This window comes from Rhea americana, unplaced genomic scaffold (assembly GCF_003343005.1).
Source record: "Rhea americana isolate MKP2758 unplaced genomic scaffold, rheAme1 scaffold_162, whole genome shotgun sequence".
Classification (NCBI taxonomy): Eukaryota; Metazoa; Chordata; class Aves; order Rheiformes; family Rheidae; genus Rhea; species Rhea americana.
Window position 1 is genome coordinate 1,116,752 of NW_028185728.1, and position 23,350 is coordinate 1,140,101.

Below are 23,350 nucleotides of genomic sequence, written 5' to 3' on the forward strand. Positions count from 1 at the left end.
ACTGATCTGATAAAGCAACAGTCTGGATATTTCTTAGAGGTGTGGGTGAATTAAGGTGTTACTAAATACTGTATGTAAAGACTGTTTTTATTCAGACTTCTCTTTATAGCAAATCCCAACACAGAAAGAAAGCTGTCTTAGTCGGCTATTCTTTATGTATTTTTATGGATCAACTTCTGTCTTTCCTTTTTACGTTTTTGGAGACATTTACTTCATATCCAGACAAAAGAAAAGAGCTGAAAGTATTAGGATTTCAGTGTCACAGTTGCTTTATTCCAAAAACTTGTGTCTGAAAAGGSTCACACCTCCAGAATCATTGTCTTCCTCTTGAAAGTTCTATGGAGTGAAAGCACAGAAACAATCCAGGGGTTTAGATCTCTCCAGGGCTTTCTCAAAAATCGCCATTACTAGGAAGTAAGGCTTGGTTTGTAGTGCAGTCAGTTTTTTAGTACCTGCACTTATAACAYTTGCTTTCCTCCAAAAAAGAAAGCTGGAGACTCCCCTGTCTGTATTCTACTGAAGTCACCCTGTGGATGTAACTCCCTATTCTTTTTTGCTTTTCAGCTGGCAACGTATCCAAGGCTGTGTGAAGAAACAGAAAGAATTGTTGCTGGCTACATTCGTGAAAGAGAAGAGAAGACCAAGGATCAGGTGAGAATAAGTMAGGGATTCAACAGTTTGGGGAAATGTGTGGAGAAGAGTTCTGGAGAATTTTTGTGCTATGTTAGGAAAGTTCTTGCATACAAAGTGTAGTAAGATTGTGAAGAATTCCTCTCCATCACACACACCAACTCCCAGCAGACTTTTAAACAAACCAGTCCCATGTTCTATTTACAGTTGGGCCCACAAGCAATTGTACTGAGACACTTGAGAGAGTGACAAGCCATGTAGCGGATGTAGAAGCTCAGGCAAACATCGCTGTTGACATTCTGGGTTATCAAACAGTAGTGTCAGCATGCAGGTTGAGAAACTTGGCCTGTCTCTCTCAGGCCATATCAGCAGGCTTGCTGAGGTGTGTAATGCAGAACCACTGGAGCTGACCATGTTAGTGGCCAAGGGCTATTCTGTGCTTTGAAAATCAGTCTCTTCAAATCTGAAGATCGATAAGACAATTTCTACTTTGGATTCTAAAACTGACCAGAAAAAGACTCTCTCCTGTAGCTTCTCTAAAAGGAATGGACTGCTATCAAGCTGATGATTTTGAGCTGTGGTATTTTAAACTCAGGCTTTCAAAAATTTGATCAGTCGTATTCCTTGAGCATACATGTTGAAAGTTGAACTCTTGAAGTTAAAAAAAAGTTATCATCAGAGCAACCTCTCTAAGAACATTCATCAACCAGCCAAGCACTCAAATCCAGGAATCTTCAAAGCTTAGATTACATGTGAGAAAATCTACTGGAAGTAGAAGCAGGAATTATGGTCTGGAGAGTGCAGAGTTGGATGGCAGAAATATTTGGGGGAAGCAGGGCTAGGCAGAACTACTGCGTAGTTCTGTACTCCTGGCTCCCTAGTCATGTTCCTGTGCAAGCTGGGGAACTGTGCAGCATGTCCTGCTTCTTTTCTGTTGGTTTGTACTGTGAATGTAGTTTTAACAGTAATTTTAAACAGTTGTATTTGCTGGTCTTGTGCCTGCAGGGAGCTCTAGTTAGCACACCCAGTTATTTCAAAATTTGGAAGAAGATAAAAGTTGCTTAGAATAATTGAGTCTTTTTTTTCTTATTATTCCATTCTTCATTGTGCGCACATACCTGGCAAGTTCCCAGAACAAAGTACAAAATACCAGCTTTTTGTAAATGCCAAGAATTGGTCAAATAGGTTATTGTCACATATTCACATAATTATTTATGCTGTTAGCAGTTATTGTTAATAAATTAAAATGCTATTGAGGAAATTCTGAGAGGTAAGAACTAGATGTTAAATCTTCACTATATTTTGCTTTGGATGAGGCTCTTGGTATCGTTTGTAAATGTTGAAGAATTTGGGAATGATGCCATGTTTGTGGAGCTGCATAGAAGTAATTGTGTATGCTTTGAGGAGATCAAAAGCTGAAGAAAAGAAACCAGGCAAACTTATTGTCTAGTGGTTAGCTCTTACTCAAAAGCACAGCAGTGCGATGCCTTGATAGGGCCCAGTAAGGGGTGTAAGTGATTGGAAGGAAATTGGTGGGATTATTTTGTTAGATAACTCTTTTTTTTTGGGGGGGGGGGAGCATAGAGCCTTCTATTTCTGTGAAGTGGTCATTGCTGAGGCGTATCCATCCAAATGTTCTTGCCCACCATGGTCTGGCAATAGCATTTATTGATAATTTGCTGTCCCTGAGGCGTAGGCTTAGCAGGTGAATTGGATTGGATAATTATGCAATTTTATACTATTAGTTTTGTTATGAAGCTTTAAATAAGAGTAGGAGAAGATGCTAGAATGCTTCCTCTTTCTTATGTATTCAGCCAGATTTCTTAAGAAATTGATTGGTTAGCTTTCTTGCTCCCTGCTGAGAAGCGGAAGTCTGAAAATACAGTGGGGAAAGTGCAGCTGTGGTTTCCTTCAGTCTTGGGCATGTTCAAGAAGCTGTCCAAATGTGGAATAGAGTGAGCTTTCTCCAATATCTTATCAAGTTCTCTGGTTAGATTGTGAAGTTTAATTTAAATTCTTTCTCTGGAATATTGAAGGATCAACAAATGATAAGTTAAAATATTTTTATAAACAATTTATTTTATTGTTTCATTGACTAGCCCATTTCTCAACTCTTATTTGTGCACCAAAATAGCTCTTTAGTATCAGGACTAATAATTTTCTGGGAAATGACTAGCTTACCTACTACTGCTTAGTGCAGAACCTAAAGAAAACGATACACTGATCTTATGTTCATTGCTAGTCTGACTGGAATGGTACAAATACTGTTTTGCTTAACTTGCAAAATGTAGAGCTAGAATCTGTGCTACATATTGTTAAACTCTTCTTCTGGCCATGTATAGTTAGCCTTAATGAAGTGAGCAACAGCCTCGTTGGTAAAAATGAGGTCTGTCAGGTAAAGGACAGGACAGGAATCACTCTTCTGTAGTCTAGCTTATGAAACAAGCACAGAAATCGCAGTGGTCATGTTTAGGAAATATTGTTGCTTTTAGTTTGAATAATTATGAAAGAAACATTTAATAATGCAGCAAACTCAAAGTTCTGTTCATCTCTCCCTTCTTTTTTCCTCAATCTCTCTCCACCACCTCCCTGACCCTCTTACTGGTCTCCCCTTTCCCATAATAGGTACTGCTGTTGATTGATATCCAGGTATCTTACATCAACACCAACCATGAAGACTTCATTGGCTTTGCAAAGTATGTATATAAAGAATCTGTTAAAAGACACTAGTGGTTTTCTTTTTACTAAGTCTAAAAAACAAAACCCTGAAGTGTGGCAGTAGAGATGTTCTTTCTCAGTATATGCAGTGCTGAACTCTGTGCACTTGTAGCTATAGAGGGCATTCTTTTCGCAGTTCGCAAGCCTGGTTTTACTGGAGCTCAAACTTATGTCTTGATCTGGAATAAYATGAATCTCTGGAAACAGCTTTGGAAGCCTGATGCCCTCACTATATCCATTTTAGGAGCACAGAAATGTATAATTTTGGTGGGTTTTCCACATTGTTGCCAATGAATATTTTGGGAGCTGTAAAACAGTGTATGAAATAGTGTTGCCAAGAGTAATGGCTGCTGCTGAATTTAAGTGTGCCTGCTGTTTGGCTGTAGAGGATAATAGTACCAGAATGCTCTCCAGGGCACAATTTGACAGTTCTCACTTAATTGAAAAGACTGTGAGAATATTCTCCAGAATATTCTCCTAGTTTCCAGCAAGTTGTGCCTAAAGGACTTTGTATAAACGTTGTGATGCTAGTTAAACTGTTGGAGATGTCTTCACTCTTTGAAGAACAAATATTTTTTTCAGTTATGTTCGTGCCATATTTGTGGCTCTAGAAACTGTTATGTCAGCAGGTTTCGTTTGTGTGTGATGTTGGCAACCAACTTTGGCACCACACTACATGTTATACTAGGACCTATTCTAGATATCACTGTGGAAGAAAGTACATGTCTTCGGCAGTATGCCGTGAAGGTTTARAACAGGGGATACAGTAATCTAGGAAAGAAATAGGCAAAGGCAGGCACTGTTTGTGTTTGGCTTGAACAAATCTCTATGGTATTGTTTGTAGATCCTAGAACCCTTTGTCACTTTTCTCTTGAAAAATGACAGGATGTTGTAGGAATAGTAGCTGGCCTTCTAGAGGTCAAGATAACAACCTGCATACTACTTATTCCTCTTCATCGTTTTCCAACAGGAAAAAGTCTGCTAAWAAGACTCCATATATACATTGTATGTGTTTGTGTATGTATAGACAGCATATAGAATTGTAATTCAGGTTTGAGAGGGRCTTGGGAGGTCATTTAGTCCAGTGTGCTGCTCAGAGGAGGGTCAATGTTGAATTCCTACCAGATGGCTTAGAGTTTTGTCCAGATTTTGAAAACTTCCAAAACTGGAGATTCCCTAGACTCTCTATGGGGCCCGTTCCAATGCCTGCCTGTGCTCACTGTGGAACATGTTTGTGAGGTGGGTTTTTTTTGTTTGTTTCTTTGTTATGTCAAGCTGGAAATTCCCCTACTTTATAGTTTAGATTCTGGACTGTCAGGTTTATCTGGAGCTATCTCATTATCCCTGGAAGAATCTCTTTCATAGATGTTGCTGCTGAGGACTGGAGTTCAGTCTGTTGTCCTCACTCCTGCATTTTGTCCAAGGAGCTGCAATGCCCAAGTTCAGTTTCATGGGAAAGCTTCTTCCTCTTTTTGCACTTCAGACCTGGAAATTCCCTGGCTCTGTGTGAGGAGTATAAAGAGATAACAAATGACAATTCCTCCCTAAGTTCACTGAATATGCTAAGTTTAAGAAAGTATTTCTGTGGAAACTGATGGGAAGGCAAGTATCTCTATTGAAGTGTGCTCAACTGGAAGATGAAACTTGGATAGCTAAGAACAATTTAGAATTTAAAATTTTTTACTGTTTAGCTCATTAATATACACATTTTAAGCTATAATCACATTGTTTTTACAGCAACTATATGTTAGAACCAGATAATGAAATAAGTTTTGAATAGCTTACAGGCTTCTGCAATATCTRAACATCCGGGACTATAGTCTCCCCATATGCTGTAGTGTTTCATTTCTTTTTCTGAACATCCTAACCAGTTGTCTCACGTCACTGCAATGTTTTAGAGGTATGAGTTCTGCTAGCCACGTTCATAGGAAAGAATGAGAGCACAAGACACATCAAAATACTCTGCAGCATTGCAGAGCCCCAGACAGGTACAGTGCAATGTGAATTCACCTCGAAATGATTTAAGAATGCCAATATTTAGAACAATTTTGCTCTTACAATAATTACGAAGAAACATATTTACTTTTCTGAAATCTTAGAGTATTAATGTTTGTCTTGTTTAGTAGAATGAGTGGTAAAATATTAGGACTGAGTTTGTTTCCAGTTGGTGTAAGCCAAGCATAGCTACATGCTTCAATCTGCAGGAAGAGTAATTTGTATTCAGAACAGTAAATAAAGGACCAATTGCTGAGCTTTGTTTAAAAAGAAGTAACTTTCTTAGTACAATGTCAGCTGCCTATTTAATTAACTTCCCTAAGGTAATAGAATAAAAATGACCCACAAGAGCGGCAATTAGTTTTTCTGAAGTGATCTTCTATGCGTTTCTGGAACAACAGGTCGGTGTTGGTGAAGGGCGAATGTTTTATGTGTGCAAGTTATTTAACTATAATTTATACACCATATTTATGCAGTCAAGATGAGGCACTGGAGACATGCAATGTAATTTTGTCACGGGTATCTAGGTGACTAAGAGCAAAGCTTAGCAAATAGGCATGTGTAGTAAGCATGGTTGTGGATTGTCACACTGAGAGCAAGTGCACTGCTGATTTGATCGGRTGAGATCTTAAATGCAGGATCAGAGCTGGGATGAGGCTAGACTTGGTGCTTCAGTAATTCTTTAGAACAGCAGCTGTGCACAAAACAGTTGCAGGATTGGGCCTGTAGGCTGTGATCCAAGCATGTCTCACTTTTTCACAGCGATGTTTGTAGCTGATGTAGCTGATTGAGTAGATTATATATATATATATATATATATATATATATATATATATTTTTAAGCCCTTCCCCCCCATCACTTAATCAATGCCTACTGAAATGGTATTATCCTGTCCAAACAAAACTTGCTGTCACCAGAAGCCAGTCTGGTGGTTTAGTAGCTATTGCCTGCTATTTGAACACGTTTTTCCTCTTTCCAGTAATATTTTAATTGTGTGGTCTAACACAAACCACATAATGCAAATGCCTTTGGAATTAATAGCAACTTGTATGTTTTTTGAGACAGGAGTGTGTTTTGTTTCCGGAATAGGAATTACCAGAGTTCAATAACTGAGCAAAATATTCTGAATACGTTTGAAATATGTTCTGTTCTCTTAAGATTCCAGCTTTTTGAACCAGTTTTTGTGGTGGCTTCATCCATCAGTTATGTATTTACACCCACAAAATGTATATAAATGTTAGAATATTGTCCAAAATGGGCTGTAAGGATAAAGCTATCAAGGAGTCTCTAACAGGAGAGGATTTTGATGAACTCCTTTAAACAACAGAAATGCCTTGCCTTTTGTCTCTTTTTAATATTTATAGAAGCTAATGTTTCCAAAGTACTCATATGAACTGTAACTTCTCTGTGCTGTTAGTAACTTTACCAAGTTAAGTAGGATGAAGTTAAAGAGAACAAAATTAGCACAGGACATCTGCTGCGTGTCTTTCCTGTGTGAAGCAGGCAAATATTCATACACTGTAAGAAAAAGTAGTTGAAAGATACATTTATATGTAATGATTTTGCTGTGTTTCTTTGTTATGCTAGCTTTCAATGCTGGAATCGTAAGAAACTTTTACTGCCAAAATCTATTGCTCAGGAACTGGTTTAGTTTTTGAGTTTCTTCAGAATAACTTTTCTCCTCTACTTTCCTTAGTGCCCAACAAAGAAGCAGTCAGGTTAACAAAAGTGCAGTGGGAAATCAGGTAGGCACCTAACAGAGAATGGATAATGGCATGTGCTAGTTAATACAAGCTGTTTGTTTTTCTTGGCTGCATTTATTTGTTGTAAATGTGTAATTTACGTTATCTGCTTGAAACATACAGACGATATATCATCTCCCCTTTTTTACTAATTTTTTCAGAGCTACCTGACTTTCATTATTGTCATAATTTATTTTTAATGACTCTGCTACTGTTTGCACTGCTGGTTAGTGTGTCTTCCCTCCCATGCTATTCAGTATATTGAATCTCTCATGTTACACCTAAATGTATTTTTTCATTAATTGCTAGCTTGTGAATTTCAGAATCCAAAATGCTGGTGAGTAGTTGCTTGTATGCGCTTTGTCATACTACATACATACGTTACTAGTTCTCACGTGCACACAGTGTATTTAACAGTGAAGGGGCAATCCAGCAAGCAAACGCAGATTTGCCTTTACCTCTTTTGAAAACTTCCATTGACTTCATGAAGATGTTGACTACATACCATACTCCTCTCTCAAAGTAAACAAAATGTAACTGATCAGTGGTCTCAGGTTTAATAATATTTTTTCTGAGATGCAGTAATTAAAACTAGTTGATTGTTTCTTTTTGTCATACGATATGGGATTGATTCTGCAAGATGCTAAGTGCTCCTGAGCTTTGCTTCTTCCTTTGTTTCTGTGCAGACCATGGGTGCTCAGTACTCTCAGGATCAGTCCTTTGTTTTTTATAAGAAATTAAAATAATGAAGATGCTACAGATATAAAATCTATTCTTGCTCAGTTTGAGGGTTTTGCAAAGTCTTAAACAGAAAGAAAATATTATGACATTAGTAAATTCTTTAAATGGTATATGTGATTCCAGTAAAAAAAAGGCATTCAATTTTTGTTTAAATAATTTCTCCAATGAATACACTCCTGATGTTTTCATGTACAATTGGGTCAAACAATTCTAAAGAGCTAAAAGGTCAAGATTTCCATATGTGACCACTGAGTATAGACCCCTCACACTGGGGGGTGGGATGGGGTGATAAACTTGATTTCTGAAAATTTCCCTGTTTTGCTGTAATAGATTAGGRTTCCAGCTTTTTCTGAAAACTTAGTAGTCTTTTGGAGGGAAGGAAATCCAACTTCTTTCTCCTTCCATGATGTTGCTAGTCATTTCTGAGAGGTTAGTCAAAATGATCCATAATTTCTGGAATGTGATGGTTCCCCCAGAGCTTGAATAGCGTTGAGTAGCATTTTTGACATAATGCACTATTTGGACTACAATAAAAAAAAACAAAATTGAAAGGTCTAAACACTGAAATGCCTTCAAAGATAGTCACTCCCCTTTGAGGAGAGACTTCCTTTTTATCTAGCTGTGTCAGGAACATGTGTCATACACAACAACCGTCATCACTTTGGAGTGTCCCGTAAAAGGAAAAACAGACAATTATCTGATTCTTCAGAAATACACAAATGAATGATTCTGTGAGTGTATGTTAACTCTCTAAAGTGGAGAAAAAAATTGGAGTTTTAAAAAAGATTTTGAAACTTGATTACTTGTTGCATAAAGGACTTTGCTAAACCTTTTATTTTAAAGAGAATAAACAAGTATTTGTAAGTTAATTTTTTTGGAGTTGAAAAGAATGAGAAAATGTTTCTGAAATAAAACTTCATTTTTGTAATTTGCTATTTCAGGGAACCAATCTACCGCCTTCAAGGCAAATTGTACGAGCTAAGTTCTGTAAGCTTTATTGTTGCTTTTTCATTTAGCTTCTCAGAGGGCAAAGTTTGTCTCTAACTTATTAGTTTGTTTAATACTTGCTACTAAACTACTTCATGTTAAACTATCTCATCCGTAACACTTTCTCAACAAAGTATAATTGCAGTTCATCTCTTAACTGCTACTAACCTGCTGTTATGAGTATGAACTAGTAGAAATTAAAATGTGCTAGATAATTTTGAAGAAAAGTAATATTTTATAATTTACTGAGGTTCTCAAACTAAAATGACTAATTTTTTTATTATATAACTGGAAAGCAGTATTTATCTGATGTAAGTGCCTTTATTTGTAGTGAAACTTTTTTGAAAGGTGGATAAATGAGTATTTGGTAACGAAAAGGAAACATAAGCTATTGCTAAATGAATTTACTGTCTGTGGGTACAGGTACTGTTATTGGTATTTTGTTTACGCAAAGAAATTGCTTCTGATAGAAAAAAAAGGGTTTTATTAATAAACTTAAAAATATCTAAAGCCTTTTTAGACATTCTTTTTATAGCACCAGGAGCACCAGTATGTCATGGACAGACTTCTTTCTAACCCTTCCATCTCATGAGTAAATAAATRTGTGAATGTATTTAATATTACTAATTAGAATTAATTGCCTAAACAGCAGTTAATTTTATAACAAGTCACTTCTGGATCAGAGATGTTGTAAGAGGTAAATCTCTATCTTGTACATTCTTTGGTATTATTTATGATGAAAATGTATTCATTTTTCCAGGATGTTGCCATATTGTCACATCATTACTAGTTACTATGGCAAGCAAACTAAAACTAAACAGAAGTTCAGTAAAGGAAAAATGACCAGACAGCACCGATTCTGACAGCAGTTGAATTAAATTTCTCTACATTGTTAAGTTTTTCCAGAGTGGTAGTGGGGGTGCTCGCTTGCAATGTCATTGCTTTTCTTTTTTGTAACTTGCTTTGAACTGTGGTGATGCGGGTGACTGTTGTGTATCTCAGAAATAAAATGAGTGCCCAGCATTATATTTTTGGAAGAAGTGTAATGCCAATTCCTCTTAATGTATTTTTGTTCCTTTTTTTCCCTACTACTAATTTATCCTCTCATGCTTAATCTTTGGCCTTTTTTGTTTGTCTTTTTTCTTTGCTACCGCCTGAGGTTTTGACCTGACTCCACAAAGTTTCTTTTTAAGCCACAGGTTAGTCTGTCTTCTAATTTGCTTGAAATAACCAATGCAATGCTTGGTTTTACATAGCATTCTAGCAAGATCTGGATCCTGAAGGCTGTAACCCACTCTTTACTGTGTTTTTCATGTGGTGAGATTTGTTTCTTGTCACTAAAACTTTGCATTTAAAACTCCCCTTCCTGTTAAGCCCTAAAAGTTTGAAGGTGCCATTGTACCATGTGCCCAACGAATACCAAAGTGTGTGAGGATGTAAACTACTCAGATTACAAAGAATTATCTTTCTCACACAGTTCTGCTTTTTTGTTTTACTTCTGTGGCAAAATCTGGTGTTGCTGCATTTGAAGTAGCCCCTGTAATTGGAGAAGGGGCTTAATCTGAATATTAGTTTAAAGTCACTGTCTGAGAGACTTTGAGGTTTGGGTTTGAGGGGCTTGACTTACATCTCTTATGTTACAGCAGCAATTGGATTCTTTTCCCTCTAGACACAAGTAGCTTTCAGACCTCATCAGTGGGCCTGAACTGTGGTGCTGACTTTTCCCACAGCAATGCTTTTTTTGTTGATTTTTTTTTTCTGTTTTAATCTAGTTTCATTAGTGTAGTTTGCTTCTTGTCTTCAGATACTACACTTAATCCTGTTACCTTGCATGACCCAGAAATATGTGTTTACAGACTTTCTTATAGCAAGTAGGTGAAAACGGAAACTTGCCCTAGAGTCAGGGAGGTGGTCATGAAAGACATGACACGGCTGTCTTGTAAGAAATGGCAGTGTTTCTGTGAAAGATTCTAGAGGTGCTGCAGATTGACAACAGAGTGATGCTAATAAATTTTGAAATGKCCTTGAATGAGACGTGCTCTTGTATTTTCACCTTATCAGTGCTATAGAAGTAGTACTGTACTTGCTGGCCTCTAGCTGTACTTATTTTTTTTAGGTTGTTATTTCTTCATGGTTGACTTAATAACCTCGATGTTTCTTTGGAGGAATAAACCTGTTTCTCACTACTGAGTACTTTGTTTCACTAAAGACAAAGTGAAAATGTTAATTTTTTATTTTTTAATTTAATGTTAATTTTTCTTTAAAGTAGAGGTATATTCAGGACTTAAGCCACTGTCATTCTTTTTAAGTTATGCTGTGAATACACTTTGCAGTGACTTCGAGGAAGTACTGTCATTTCAAGAAGTTCTGTTTGGATACTGAGCACAAACAAGATGATTAATCTACTGAGATTATGCTCTGGCATTTAGCAAATTATGATGAAAGACTATTAGAATTCCTTCCACAACACTGTTTCTTTTTGTCGTCTGTTTTGTGAGTGAGAACCTTCATATTTGAACCCAAAGAATCAGTGGATTGTAAGGATGTTTCACATACTAGTTTTTGTGATTTTTTTTTTTATTCCCTCAGTGGGTTTACCATTTGGTAACACACGTTGTATCACAATTATTAGAAGATAAAGCAGTGTAGTGCTGGCAGTTGTTGCCTGTCCAGCATTATTTCAATGGGGTTAGGTAACATAACTCTACAAAGTTATACTAATTCAACAGAATGCAACTGGTTGTATTGTTGCTGAAGTAACCAATCTCGTGATTTTCTCATGTGATGTTTCCCTGTCTGCCCAGCAAATTTCACTTACCTTTCTTTAAATCATCTTTCAGATATTACCTTTTCAAGAAGTGGAACACTTATTAAATTTCTAATGTGTTTCTTTTTTAAAAATCTTATTTGATGTAATGGAATGAGTAAGTCGTGGCAATATATATATAATATGTACTTGTTTTGTCAAATCTTGCTTTCCTGTTTACCCATGAAATGGWAGACAATCAAAAGAACAGATATGATTTTTTTGTGCAATTGAACTATCAGAAAATGACTTCCTTCTGGCTTGTTCATGTGTATTTGTACCGTCTAAGTTTCATTTTTTCAGACACCCAAATTAGATATCAGGACCCTGAAGGAAGGAACTGTGTCATCTCTTGTTCATCCTGTACATGGAGTCCAACTACCGGTTGGAATATTGTCTTCATTAGCTTCTGGCAATGCTTATGTTTTTCACCTTCCTGAAGATCATAACTCATGTCACTAATATCCGGTTTATACAGGGTGATATTTAGAAAAATGATAGAAAATACTGAAATGAATCTGTTAAATCCAAAGCAACCAGAAAATGAACTAGTGAAAACAATAAAAAGAAAAGCTACTTTCTTTTCCATGCTTAATAATGTAAGACATAGCTAACATAATAGTAAAAAAAAAAAAAAAAAAAAAAAAAAAAAAAAAAAAAAAAAAAAAAAAAAAAAAATCAATCATGGTGATGGAATTTAAAAGTCTTTTTAGAAATACATGCTGCTTATTGCCTGAAAAAGTGCTAAAAATTATAGTTTGAGCTATCTGTTTTTAAAGATGAAATTGGCTGGAATCTGTAGTGTAAGCCAACTCCTCTGGGAAGTAAAACTATGTTGCTTAAGCTCATTTTATTTAAAATTTACACCTAGATCTGAGACCTGCCTTTCCCCCACCCTGCCCCAGTGTGGATACYGTTTGCTTCAACCTGTTTGTTGCACTGTATTTAACAAAATATGCCTGGGGAACGTGAACAATTTGATGACGAGAACATCAGGCTCCAAGATTACTCTTTGGCTATTATAGTGCACCTAGATACACACACATATTTTTTCTCTCCCATGACATCGCATGGGGAATGGCTTCCAGATATTTTGGATAACTGTGATCTCTTTTAGTATTTAGGATATTTTAGAGAACTTGGTTCCCTGTTTTCCCAGAGGGGTATAGATAAACAGATCTAGAAATTTGCACATGAAAAACACATGCTCAAGATACTACTGTAGCTTGGTGTCCTGCTCTTGATTCAGTGTGGTGTGGGAATGACAGCTGGATCTAATCCCTAGCACACAGGATTTTTGAGGAAACAGCTGGCAAATTCCTTTTTCTGCAAGACAGAGTGACCAATGTTTACATTATCAAATCAGCCTGTTTCTGTGCACACTCAGCGATGGCTATGCATCTGTGGGGTGATGTCCATCAGATCAGAGAGGATGGTCTTTAGGAAGTGTGCAGTTGAGGTAGTCCCACATTAAAAGGGAAGCGTTAAAAACTTAATTACCTCTTAAATGGCTTGTATCCTTTAGAGACTTTGAAATGGTAGCTTGGTCTGTACCGAGACCACAGTGGCACGTGCATTCTTTGTGGAGCTGAGGAAAACTGTATTAACATTCTGCAAAGCCTATGCTAATGATGAGGGAGAGCATTGAGTGGAATACCCATAGTAAACTACTTCCCTTGCCACTTGAATTATTTATCACCTGTAAGGATCTTGAACCTGCTAGTCAGGTGTTTCTCCTTGGTTTGTTTGTAGAACCTGGCAATTTATCCCCATTACAAACTCTGTCTTTAAATCTTTTCCCTCTCTGTGTCCAAACCAGTTTTCAATATTGTGTTCATCTGGCTGCCTCTGCTTCCTGTATGTGATGTGTTGCTTCCTATGAAGCATGCAGTATTTTAAATTGTACACAACATGGTCCAGCAGCATCCTTTCAGCCTCTTATTTCAGGTTCTTTGTAACATGGGAATCTTTGCATGTTTGCTGTGAAACTGTTTGAAATACTTGAGTCACATAGAGCCAGCGATAAAAGCACAGCTCACCTTGTTATGAAGCTAAGTTAAAGTGATAGGAAAATCTTACCTTCCTGGCTTTTTTCTAAAATTTCTTCCACAGGGCTGCATTCATGTAGTTAAGTGCAGGGGGAAAAAAAATAATAACTTGGTTCTACAACTTAACCTGTGGAAGTAGCTTGAAGGCTAGTACTTTTATTTGCCTATATATGCATGTTGTTTGCTTTCTATTAAAAGCTTTATATTCCATACACTTCCATAAACAGCATAAAGTAAAATTTTAAAACAAGTACTTCATGGGTTAGTACTAGTTAATACTAGTGTATTTCCCTCCACTTGCACTCATGCAAGTATTCCAGGTAAAGCAATGCCCTCTCTCTGAGCCTCCCACCCCAGTTTTTTTTAATGATCATGCCCTCTCTCTGAGCCTCCCACCCCAGTTTTTTTTTAATGATCATGAAAATTAAAAAAAACCCAACAAACTTCTGAGACCTTTGTGGTGCTTGCTGCTCTATCCAGTCTGCTCAGCCCATACCCTGGAGTCTGTCTGCAGGAGCTACGTCCCCTTCTCTCATAGCATACTGAGCCTTTAGAACCRTATTAATTCACTCTGTTTATGAGCTGAAAACCCATAGACTATTTTCAGATCTATAGTGATTTTCTTCTCTAGACTGTTGGTGTGTTTGGTAGTGAATGGAAAATGTGACTGTCTTACTTGAAATGGAAATGATTCTCTCAGACCAGTTCCTACAAAATACAAGGAACGAACAATTTTTCCCCTTTACTACCCATTTATTAACTCATTGCTATTTTAACTTCCTTAAAAATTCATTTCTGAAAAGGGCTAGGTGCAGCCACCTTTGGTGTGCATCAGCAATGCTCCTAGCACTGACTAGAGCTTGTTGCTTGKGTTTGGTCTGAGATGGTTTGAACAGAGCATGGCGTAGGAGCACCTCTATCTGTCAGGCCAAAGGTCCCTCTAACCCAACAGCTTTTTTTATTATGGCAGGTGAAAGTAAATACCTTGCATTTTTTTTTTAACTAGCAAAGCAAGCATCTAAAATTAWTTCCTTCAGAATGGAGTCCCAACCTCCAACAGATACTCAAAAGGTTTCATTGGCCGAAGTGTTATCTAGTAGCCCTCTGCAGATATCTGTAATAAACAAGTCCAGTTTGAGCTTGCTGATTCTGAAGCAGCCTAGAAGTTTAGGGATTGTCAGTACCCCAAATTGTGCCTGCCATGAATCTGTGCAAATATTCTTTTTCAAAGAAAGGACTGGTGAAATATCAGAAGAAATGCAATGCTGATTACAGTATAGATTGAATGCCGGTAGTCTTTGCCTCAGGCAAAAGTGGMATATGAAGCTTGTGTGGTTAAGCAGCTTTGGTGAAAGGTTATAGAATCTGGAATCTTTGTTCTGCCTTGCTGGGGAGGCAGAACATGGCACACTTAGCCGCAGTGATTGTGTGGCCCAGTTACACACAGAACTCCTACAGTCAATGATTGTGTATTTATCATGCAGTGGTAGTGTGCGCACAGCCCTCTGTCTGTGCATGAATTTGAGTAACCTGATTTTGCTGAACATAATATTTATATGGTCTGCATCTTTCCCCTGTCCAAACAAATTTAATTTGTTGTGTTTTCAGTTATTTTGATTGCCCTGGGCAATGACAGATGTATATCCCCTTTGTGATATATGTATATTCCACTTTCYTGGTAATGTTCTTTCTTAGCTGATCTTGGAGTAATAGGGAGAATGCTTTTTTTTTTTCCCCCTCTTCCCCAGATCTCCTTAAGTTTGGAGGAAAACTTAGGTTTTAGGTGGAAATTAATAAATTATGTGTTACCAACATTTTTACCAGTGTGTTAGGTGCAACTCCTAATCTCTTGCTTATTTAGTTTGGTTATTAAATATAAAGTAGTCTCTTGCTCTGTGCACACCAAAGCTGCTTTTCTTCTGGGAGCTTACATTTACATTAACATGCATGCTGAACAGAATGGAATTCCTACTGAAACATCTACAGATGGCAAGGAATAGATATTGAACCATGTTTCAAGCCCACATGGCCATTCTTAGGCTTCTCTCTTCCTCCAAGTTATCTTTTGTCTGAAAACACTGTTTTCACTATATATTACATTTTTCTTGACTGATTGGAATCTGTAAAACCTGTGTTGAACTTGCCAGGGAAGGAAGAAAATGCACCACCTCTTATTTTATTCTTTATTTGAAAGAATGAATTTGGTAGTTAAACAATGTCAAATGAATAATGAACTAAACTTGTACCTGACTGCACCTCTGCGCAGGTCATCCGGAAAGGCTGGCTGACCATCAACAACATTGGAATCATGAAAGGAGGATCCAAGGAATACTGGTTTGTTCTGACTGCAGAAAGCTTGTCCTGGTATAAAGATGATGAGGTAAGGAATTAAGAGCTTCTGAGTACTGAAAAAACAGGATTTATTCAGTCCTCTGATGTTAACTTGAAATACTAAATTGGCTTGTACAGACTTGAACTGAAAGAACGTTTTAAGGTTTGCAACTTTCTATTTTTGTTTTATGGAGATACTGACCCTCTGAGACTTCTGTAGAAATGTTGGAAGCATAAATACAGGGTGTGTTGGGTTTTTTCTTGGTTTGTTTGTTTGTTTTTTCTTTTTTCCTCCCTTCCTGTGGTTTCGCACATAGAACTGGAAGCAGGGGAGAAGGCAAAGCCTAGTTTGGAACGTTCTGGTATTGTTCTGTGCCTGCTTGGACTCCTCTTACATGTCAGCTATAAGGTGGCCATAAAAAATTGTCTAAGTAAAGTTACTGCTGTGAGCTACTACAGCAACTGATTTAATGATAGCAATTGTTCTCCTGCTTCATATTCTGAGAAGTTGAAAAGCTTGGCCGCAGAGTTCTGTAGCCAGTTTGATATGGAGTTCAAATTTGCTACTGAAAAGCCAATAAATGCACCTTGGTAAGAAATATTGCTGCTAATCAAAAATATATAGGTGAATAATAAAGGAATCAGAAAACAGCAGTTCTACAAAAAACATGACATCCAGRTTCCTCACTTTATTCAATATATTGTTAGACAGCTTTGGGAATCAATTTTTCGCTAATCTATTCTACTTAGTCATTTTCTTACAACAATATTAGCAATGTTCTTCTCAACYTCAAACTCAATAGCCATCCTATTTTTAATTTTTGAAGATTAAAATAGAGTTATTTGGTGCCCTATTAGCTTTACAATCAAGTTCTTGGATTTTTTTTAGGTTTATTTTGATTTTCATAGAAAAATTGTGCTGTTAATGTTAAAAAAGGCATTCCAGAAATATTTTTTCCTTTCATTTTCAATTTTTATTTTTAATTAATTGTTTTCAGCAAAAAGTTAGTGCTTTTAAGTTCAGSTAGTTTGTTGAATGGAAGTGGCACAAGTAAACAGATACTTTTGACAAGCTTTAAAATATCACTCAATTTTCTACCTTATTTAGTAATAATCAAAATACTGAATTACAAAACAAAGTTAGCCGATGGACTGTGCAGACAATTCACATTCTGTTTAAACTATATTACCATTTTACTTCAGTGAATTTTCTAGACCCCCTGTGTAAAAGTCCTGCACTACATGTCCATAAACCAGAGCCCAAAGTTCTGCAAATCCAGAATGTGGTACTTCTRATAAGTAGTTAACTTCAGTAGTTCTACTGACGTTGGAAATTGTTCTGGTCGCTAGTGTTTTGGGGGGTGTTTTGTTTGTTTGTTTTTTCTTTCCCAAGTCRGTATTCATTTTGAGATAGCCCCTAAGAATCAGGGAAGATTGGATTGAGTTGGTTAATCTGGAAGATTTGGCCCCCTTCCTCCCTCCTCCGTGTGTTTTTTTGTTTTGTTTTGTTTTTAACAATTTAGAGGGATACAAATGTATTTACTGTAACAGGAGATATCAGTCAATGGGAGGGAACCAAGTGCTGGGTCAAGAAGAAAAGCTTTATCCTCAAAATTTTACTGGAATATAATTTGAAGTATTTTATTACAACATAACAAAAATAAACTAACAACCTGAAATGTAAAGATCTATGAAAATTTAAAGGGAACTGTCATTTTTCTGATAAGTTTTGGTAACTTGTGGTAAATCTGTTGTCTTAAATTAGGTACACTTAATTGTAAATGTAACTGATGCATCAAAATTAACACTTCTTGCTATCTTTCATCTCAAGCACTTAAAAATGCTTTTGCACTGTGCCATGGCGGTTTTTGAATTTGGGGGGAGGGGAGTCTGAATTTTGTTCAGTAGGAAATATAAAAATTCCTGAAAATACCTATGGAATGCCTTCTGCTTTGCACTTGAAAATAAACAGTGTGTTTTGATAGTCTGTTAGGAAAAGTCGCTTGGGAATCTTGAAGCAGTCTGAAAGACATGYAAGGGCTTGGCTGCCATCTGATTCCCGTATGTATGTTTTAAAATGCTGTCCCTTAAGTGCTGAACAGTTGGTTCTGATAGTCATGAAAATATCAATAGTATRTTCAGGCTGATAAGGGAGATCACCTAGGAACATTTGACCGTGGTAAGAGAAGATAACAGCCCAGTATTCAGTATTTTGTTCATGGAAAAGTTTTTCTTCAAGTATAGATCTGCTGTATAGTTTGATTATTCTGCTCTGAGAAAGAGTTCACAAAGCTTTATGCTGAATTTTTTTACTGAGGTTTTTCTCAATGGGACTTAAAAATTAGTAAGGTCTGTATTTTAGATACTTTTCTGAAAATGGTTAAAGCCACAGCTTGACCATTAAGTTAATCAGAAGACTAGTGACTTGTTTCAGAAATGAACTACCTGCTTCTGAACTTAAGCAGCAAATGTTTGGTCTCCTGGCTGAACTCCAGTTTGGATAATTACATTTTGTCTCCTTAAAATGTTCTCCTCACTTGCAGCTAGGTTTGGTAGTTGTCACATCCTGTTCTCAGATGATTACCGAAATGGCTGTATGCTGTTGTATTTCTGCCCTGGTAAGATATGTAGTCTTCAGTGATGTGTGAGGTGATGCCCGTCTCCATGTGTCTGGGCTGTGCCCAGGCTCCGTGTGGATGTGTGCTCCGTGAGGTCATGAGGAGTTCACATCTCCTGTGCCTCCTGCTCGGGGACCAGCCACTTCTGCAGCCAGCTCCTTCGCAGTAGCAGGACCCGCTCCATCGCAGTTGGGAAAGAGGCAGAAAATTAAGTCTCACCTTTGATATCCCTGGCCGTTGGCTAGCCACAGTGATGAGTATATCCCCCCACCCTTGCCCTAAGAACTATTGTAGCTTCTTGTGAACCACTGAGAAACTTTGAGAATGCATCGTATTAAGCGACAGCGCTTGCTAGGACCTCTAAGGCTGTGTACCCCTTCTGGTGTAAGTTGAACCCCTTTCGTGAAGTCTGGAATTTACTGTGAGACAAAAATCACTCTCCGAATGCGAGTAGTTGCTGGCTTAGTGCCTTTTGAAGGATGTGAATTATTTCTCTTACTTGTGAGTTATGGCTTTTATAGTGAAGACTTCACAGTGGAATGCATACTAAAGCMAGTTACTTTGGCAAAAGATTTCAAAATTTGTTGTATGATTTCAGATCTTAAGTAATTTCTTTTGTTCCTTATTGACATGATTTTGTTGCTTCTCAAACATGCAATAGGATTTTATTGATCAGATGGGAATCAGTGRTTAAGAATGCTTTTTGGTTCTGTAATTGTGGAAATATTGAACTGATGCTATTTTCAAATGTGTGGATACTAATCTGAATTAGTTTATGATSCTGGAGTAGCTGCTTGCRTTCATAATTTTGATGCATGACCAGTGCCATGTCTTTGTGCTTTTTTCACCRTGCTTAAAATTAAACATGAGTAATRGAGCGTACAGTTTTGAGGCAGTTGTAAATAAGTGCAAAATTAATATATTCATTCAGCTTGCAAATACAGTTTTCTTTAGTAGGGTATTTCATGTYATACTGGCTAAAATAGTATGAGACACTTGCAAAAAAAATAAATCYGAGCATCTCAGGTCTTGGTTATTACTGCTTTAAAAGTGTGAAAAGCTGCAGATCTTTGTGCTAAGGTTTATGCAGTCGAGAGTCAAACTGCAAAYTTGAAGTTTGTGAATTAGCAGCTTCTGCATTCGATTAAAATGACTTTTGAGAATGGGGAACGTCATTCGAGTTTGTGAATCAAAAGTTCTGTAAAGAACTGTTTGTAAAGCCATGTACGATTTTTGTAAGGCATAGGCAGAGAATGTGATCTTGTATTCTTTATTAGTCTAAAGCAGCCCAAGATTTCACTGGCATTATTGGTGTGCAAAGAATGCCAAGCTGGATTCTAGGATAAGAACTTTTTAAAATATGAAATATGAAATTTACATTTATTTGAAAAATTCCAATTATTGTCATTTCCAGCTCAAATATTTCCATTTTGTTTCAGTAGTAAAGTATAGCATCCAGTGTTAGATGCAGCTTATAATTCACTGTTTATTCTCAATTGTCAAATTCTGTGTGGTTTGGGGTGGAAGAATGAAAATAGCTAGGGGGAGGTAAGATGGTGTGGAAAGGGGACAAATTAAGGTCTAACATTCTGCCTGTTTATAGGAATAAACACCTGCAGTGAGCTGCTCTGTGGATTAGTGTTTTTTACACTGACAATAATCTAAAAAAGTAGGTTCCTAAAAATATGAGTGAGAAATATATTTTGTCCTCCAATTTACAATGGTGCTGCAAAGCTGCATATAAATAACACTTAGTGAGTTAATCAGAACAACTAGGAAAAGAGTACTATAGAAAGCACAGTAAAAATTTCATCAGTGGGTTTTATTGTATTTTATAGGCACTGTTCGCTTGACTCTAGGTGGGTTGCAATACACGACTTGGTTACTGACCGACAGTCTGAGATCCAGAGTGACTCCTGGCTGTAGCTCTTGGTGAAGATGCTCTAGTGTCAGAGCTGTTTCCCACTGGCTGGCTGTCACTCAGGCTGGGTTGTCATGTGACTGCCTGTCTGTGCCTGCTGTACAGGTGAGAGGATGTTCTGCACAGCAAGTGTAGACAGGCAGACACATGACAACTCCGTCCAGCCAGTCCCTTGGAGCCATCACCGCTGGTGTGAATCAGTTTGTACCATTCCGGTTTGGGGGGCTTTGTTGGGGGAACACACATAACAGAATTAAACTTTAAAACATTGGGAGCTGTAGAACAAGAACATAATTTGATTTTATTCAGAAAAATATAAGCATTTCAGTACATTAGTTATCATTGTGCTGACATGTATCAGAGAAGTGATTTCAACAGACTGGTCACACAAACATATTATAAAAAAAAAAAAAAAAAAAAAAGTTGAAACTGGTTTATTTTAGATGCAATTCCTACAGGAGTTTGCCTGCGTATTGTACTTGCACAGAGCATAGTAATTTAGCCAGATGTTTTTACTCTTCTTGGAAGCACAGAAATACTGAAGTTCAAGATAAAGGATATGTTTATACAGTACATATTTTCTAGGAGCAGATAAGTACAATAATCTTGCATGTTAAAAATAAAAATCTTCCTGTATAAATGGAGGCAACCGCTTGTACAGTAACCCAGCTAAAGGAAATAGTCTGGAAAGAAAACTGGTTGCATTTTAGCAGCAAGCATACTATTTAAATAAATGCAACTTAGCATATTATTTAAATTTACTTTTCTCCTGAAATCCACACTTCAAAAGCAAATAACAGAAAAACTTACTGAAGCTCAATAAAGTTAAGTATAGACTATGGTATAATTCAAAAGCATCCAAATAACATAATTTCCACAAGGTATATTACTTTGCCAGTCTTTTCTGTATATAAAATACACACAGTAAATGTTACCTACTTTTGAAATGACACACACCACATTATTGAGGTATTATTAATTTTAAAAAGTATAAAATACACTGGAAGTTTTAAAAGGGWAAAAATAGCTGTATCAGTTTTTACACAGATTAAACAATTGTGTTTTATTATGGTGTTCTTCAATTCCTCGTGCTCACTAGTGCCACCGTAGGTAAGTCACAAGCTAGTATTTTCAGATGCTTCTCAAACATATCCCGTACAAAAAACCAGCATAATAATTTACATTGTACTGGGATGAAAACTGATCTGGTCTAACAATAAATTAATATTATAGTTATTCCAGTGTTCTGGCATTAATCATTATCTTGCCATAAAGAAAAAGCTGTGTCTTTGGCTAATAGGCAGGTTGAAGTATATGAATTAAATACATCAATTATATGAATAAAGTGTATCAATTTTCTTTCAAACAGGATAGAATAAGATATCTTGCAAAATGAATCAATTACAAAACATGACTAGCTAATTCAGACATCATTTATTTATTCCAAGCCGTTAAATATGTTTACTTTGACTTTATAATATGTTTAACATACGTTTTTGTAATTTTTATAGGTCTAAGTAAAATTTTAACTGAATCCTTTAAGGTGGCATGTCCTCCTACCCGCCTCAGAGTAAGAGGCTTTATTTAAAAAACAAAAAATGACAAATCAAAAATGCATTTAAAACAAATATAAAAAGTTTTGCTTGATTTATAGATTTCATTTAATTTGACATGCATCTGGTGGTTGAAGAAATTGATGATCTTTAGTCTGGGAGAAAATTAGGTCTAGGTTTCCATATTATGAGTGCTTCTTGAAACAGCAAAAGAATTATACAGTAGAAATCATTGAAATTTACAGTATGAAAAGACTAGAAAAATATAAGTACACATTTTAACAGTTTTTCTATTAAAAATTATCTGGGAATTGGTGCCAAGAGAAAAAGTTGTAAGTGAAAGATTGCATATTCTTCTAATGGTATACAAAGAGAATTTTTAAAAGAAACAGCAAAGAGGTTTATATTGCCTCAGTAATTGGGGCAGATTTATTTTGCTTTAAATTAATTCATTGGGTACTACTGATGACTAGATAGCTATCTGCATTTGATTCCTATGTTGTGAAAGGAATATCATCTTTTAAAATCAAACTTTAACTCAGTTGCTAAAAAAGGGCTTAACATCTGCATATGCTGTATCTAGTTCATTCATTAAGTCAATAAAAACTTCAAGAATACTTTAAAATATTGTGAACAAAGAAAAATCTCAAGATTACAAATATTCTAGTTACAGAAATGTATATTAAGGATTTGACTGTAAGTTTAGATAGCCTATAGATTGATTTGAGAAGTAAATTCTCTCCAACTGCGATTTGGACTTTATATCTGAGAGGAGGTTGTTATTTTATTTTTAGATACTATTTTGCAATGCAGCATAAAATGCAGCACAGAAGCACAGTAGCATTATTCAGGAGAGTTTAATTCCTAACTCTGGTATTTCCTGTCTTTTTGTAGTTTTAAGCCTGATCCTTAATATTATCTTAATTAGGATATTTTTTATAAAGTTCAGCTTACAGCTTAAGAAGCAGAGCTTTTGGCAATGAAGAGTGAAGTTATAGCCTTGATGAAATAATAAAAAAAAAAAAAGTTAAACCTAGAATTTATGGAAAATATTTTTTTCATTCTGTATAATAGATTTTGATTAAAAGAATATAATCATTTAACACTCTTCAGAAGTTGGGATTTTTCTGCATGCGTTTGGCTCTTCTGCTTATAGAATTTTCCACATAGCAATGATACTTGGGTGGTCTGCAGAAATGTGTGYGCGTGTGTGTGCGTGCGCGTGTGGTGATAGTACAGGCTGTGAAGAGTAAGGCGGG

At 36.4% G+C, this 23,350-nt stretch overlaps 1 protein-coding gene across 9 annotated transcripts in view; it reads left to right on the forward strand.

The window, feature by feature from the left end:
• The window catches only part of DNM3 (dynamin 3), a 187,100-nt gene that overhangs the window by 46,116 nt on the left and 117,634 nt on the right, over nt 1–23,350 (forward strand). For 7 of the 9 annotated variants that reach the window (XR_014895264.1, XM_085300254.1, XM_085300256.1 and 4 more), the window contains 5 exons: nt 565–651; nt 3,256–3,326; nt 7,041–7,089; nt 8,769–8,798; nt 15,935–16,048. Coding sequence is in view for 8 of the 9 variants with exons in the window: in XM_085300254.1 (XP_085156380.1) it covers nt 565–651; nt 3,256–3,326; nt 7,041–7,089; nt 8,769–8,798; nt 15,935–16,048 (351 nt within the window). In the remaining variant the exon portion in view is untranslated. The remainder of the gene's footprint in view (nt 1–564; nt 652–3,255; nt 3,327–7,040; nt 7,090–8,768; nt 8,799–15,934; nt 16,049–23,350) is intronic. The other 2 variants (XM_085300252.1, XM_085300255.1) reach the window with 2 other exon arrangements.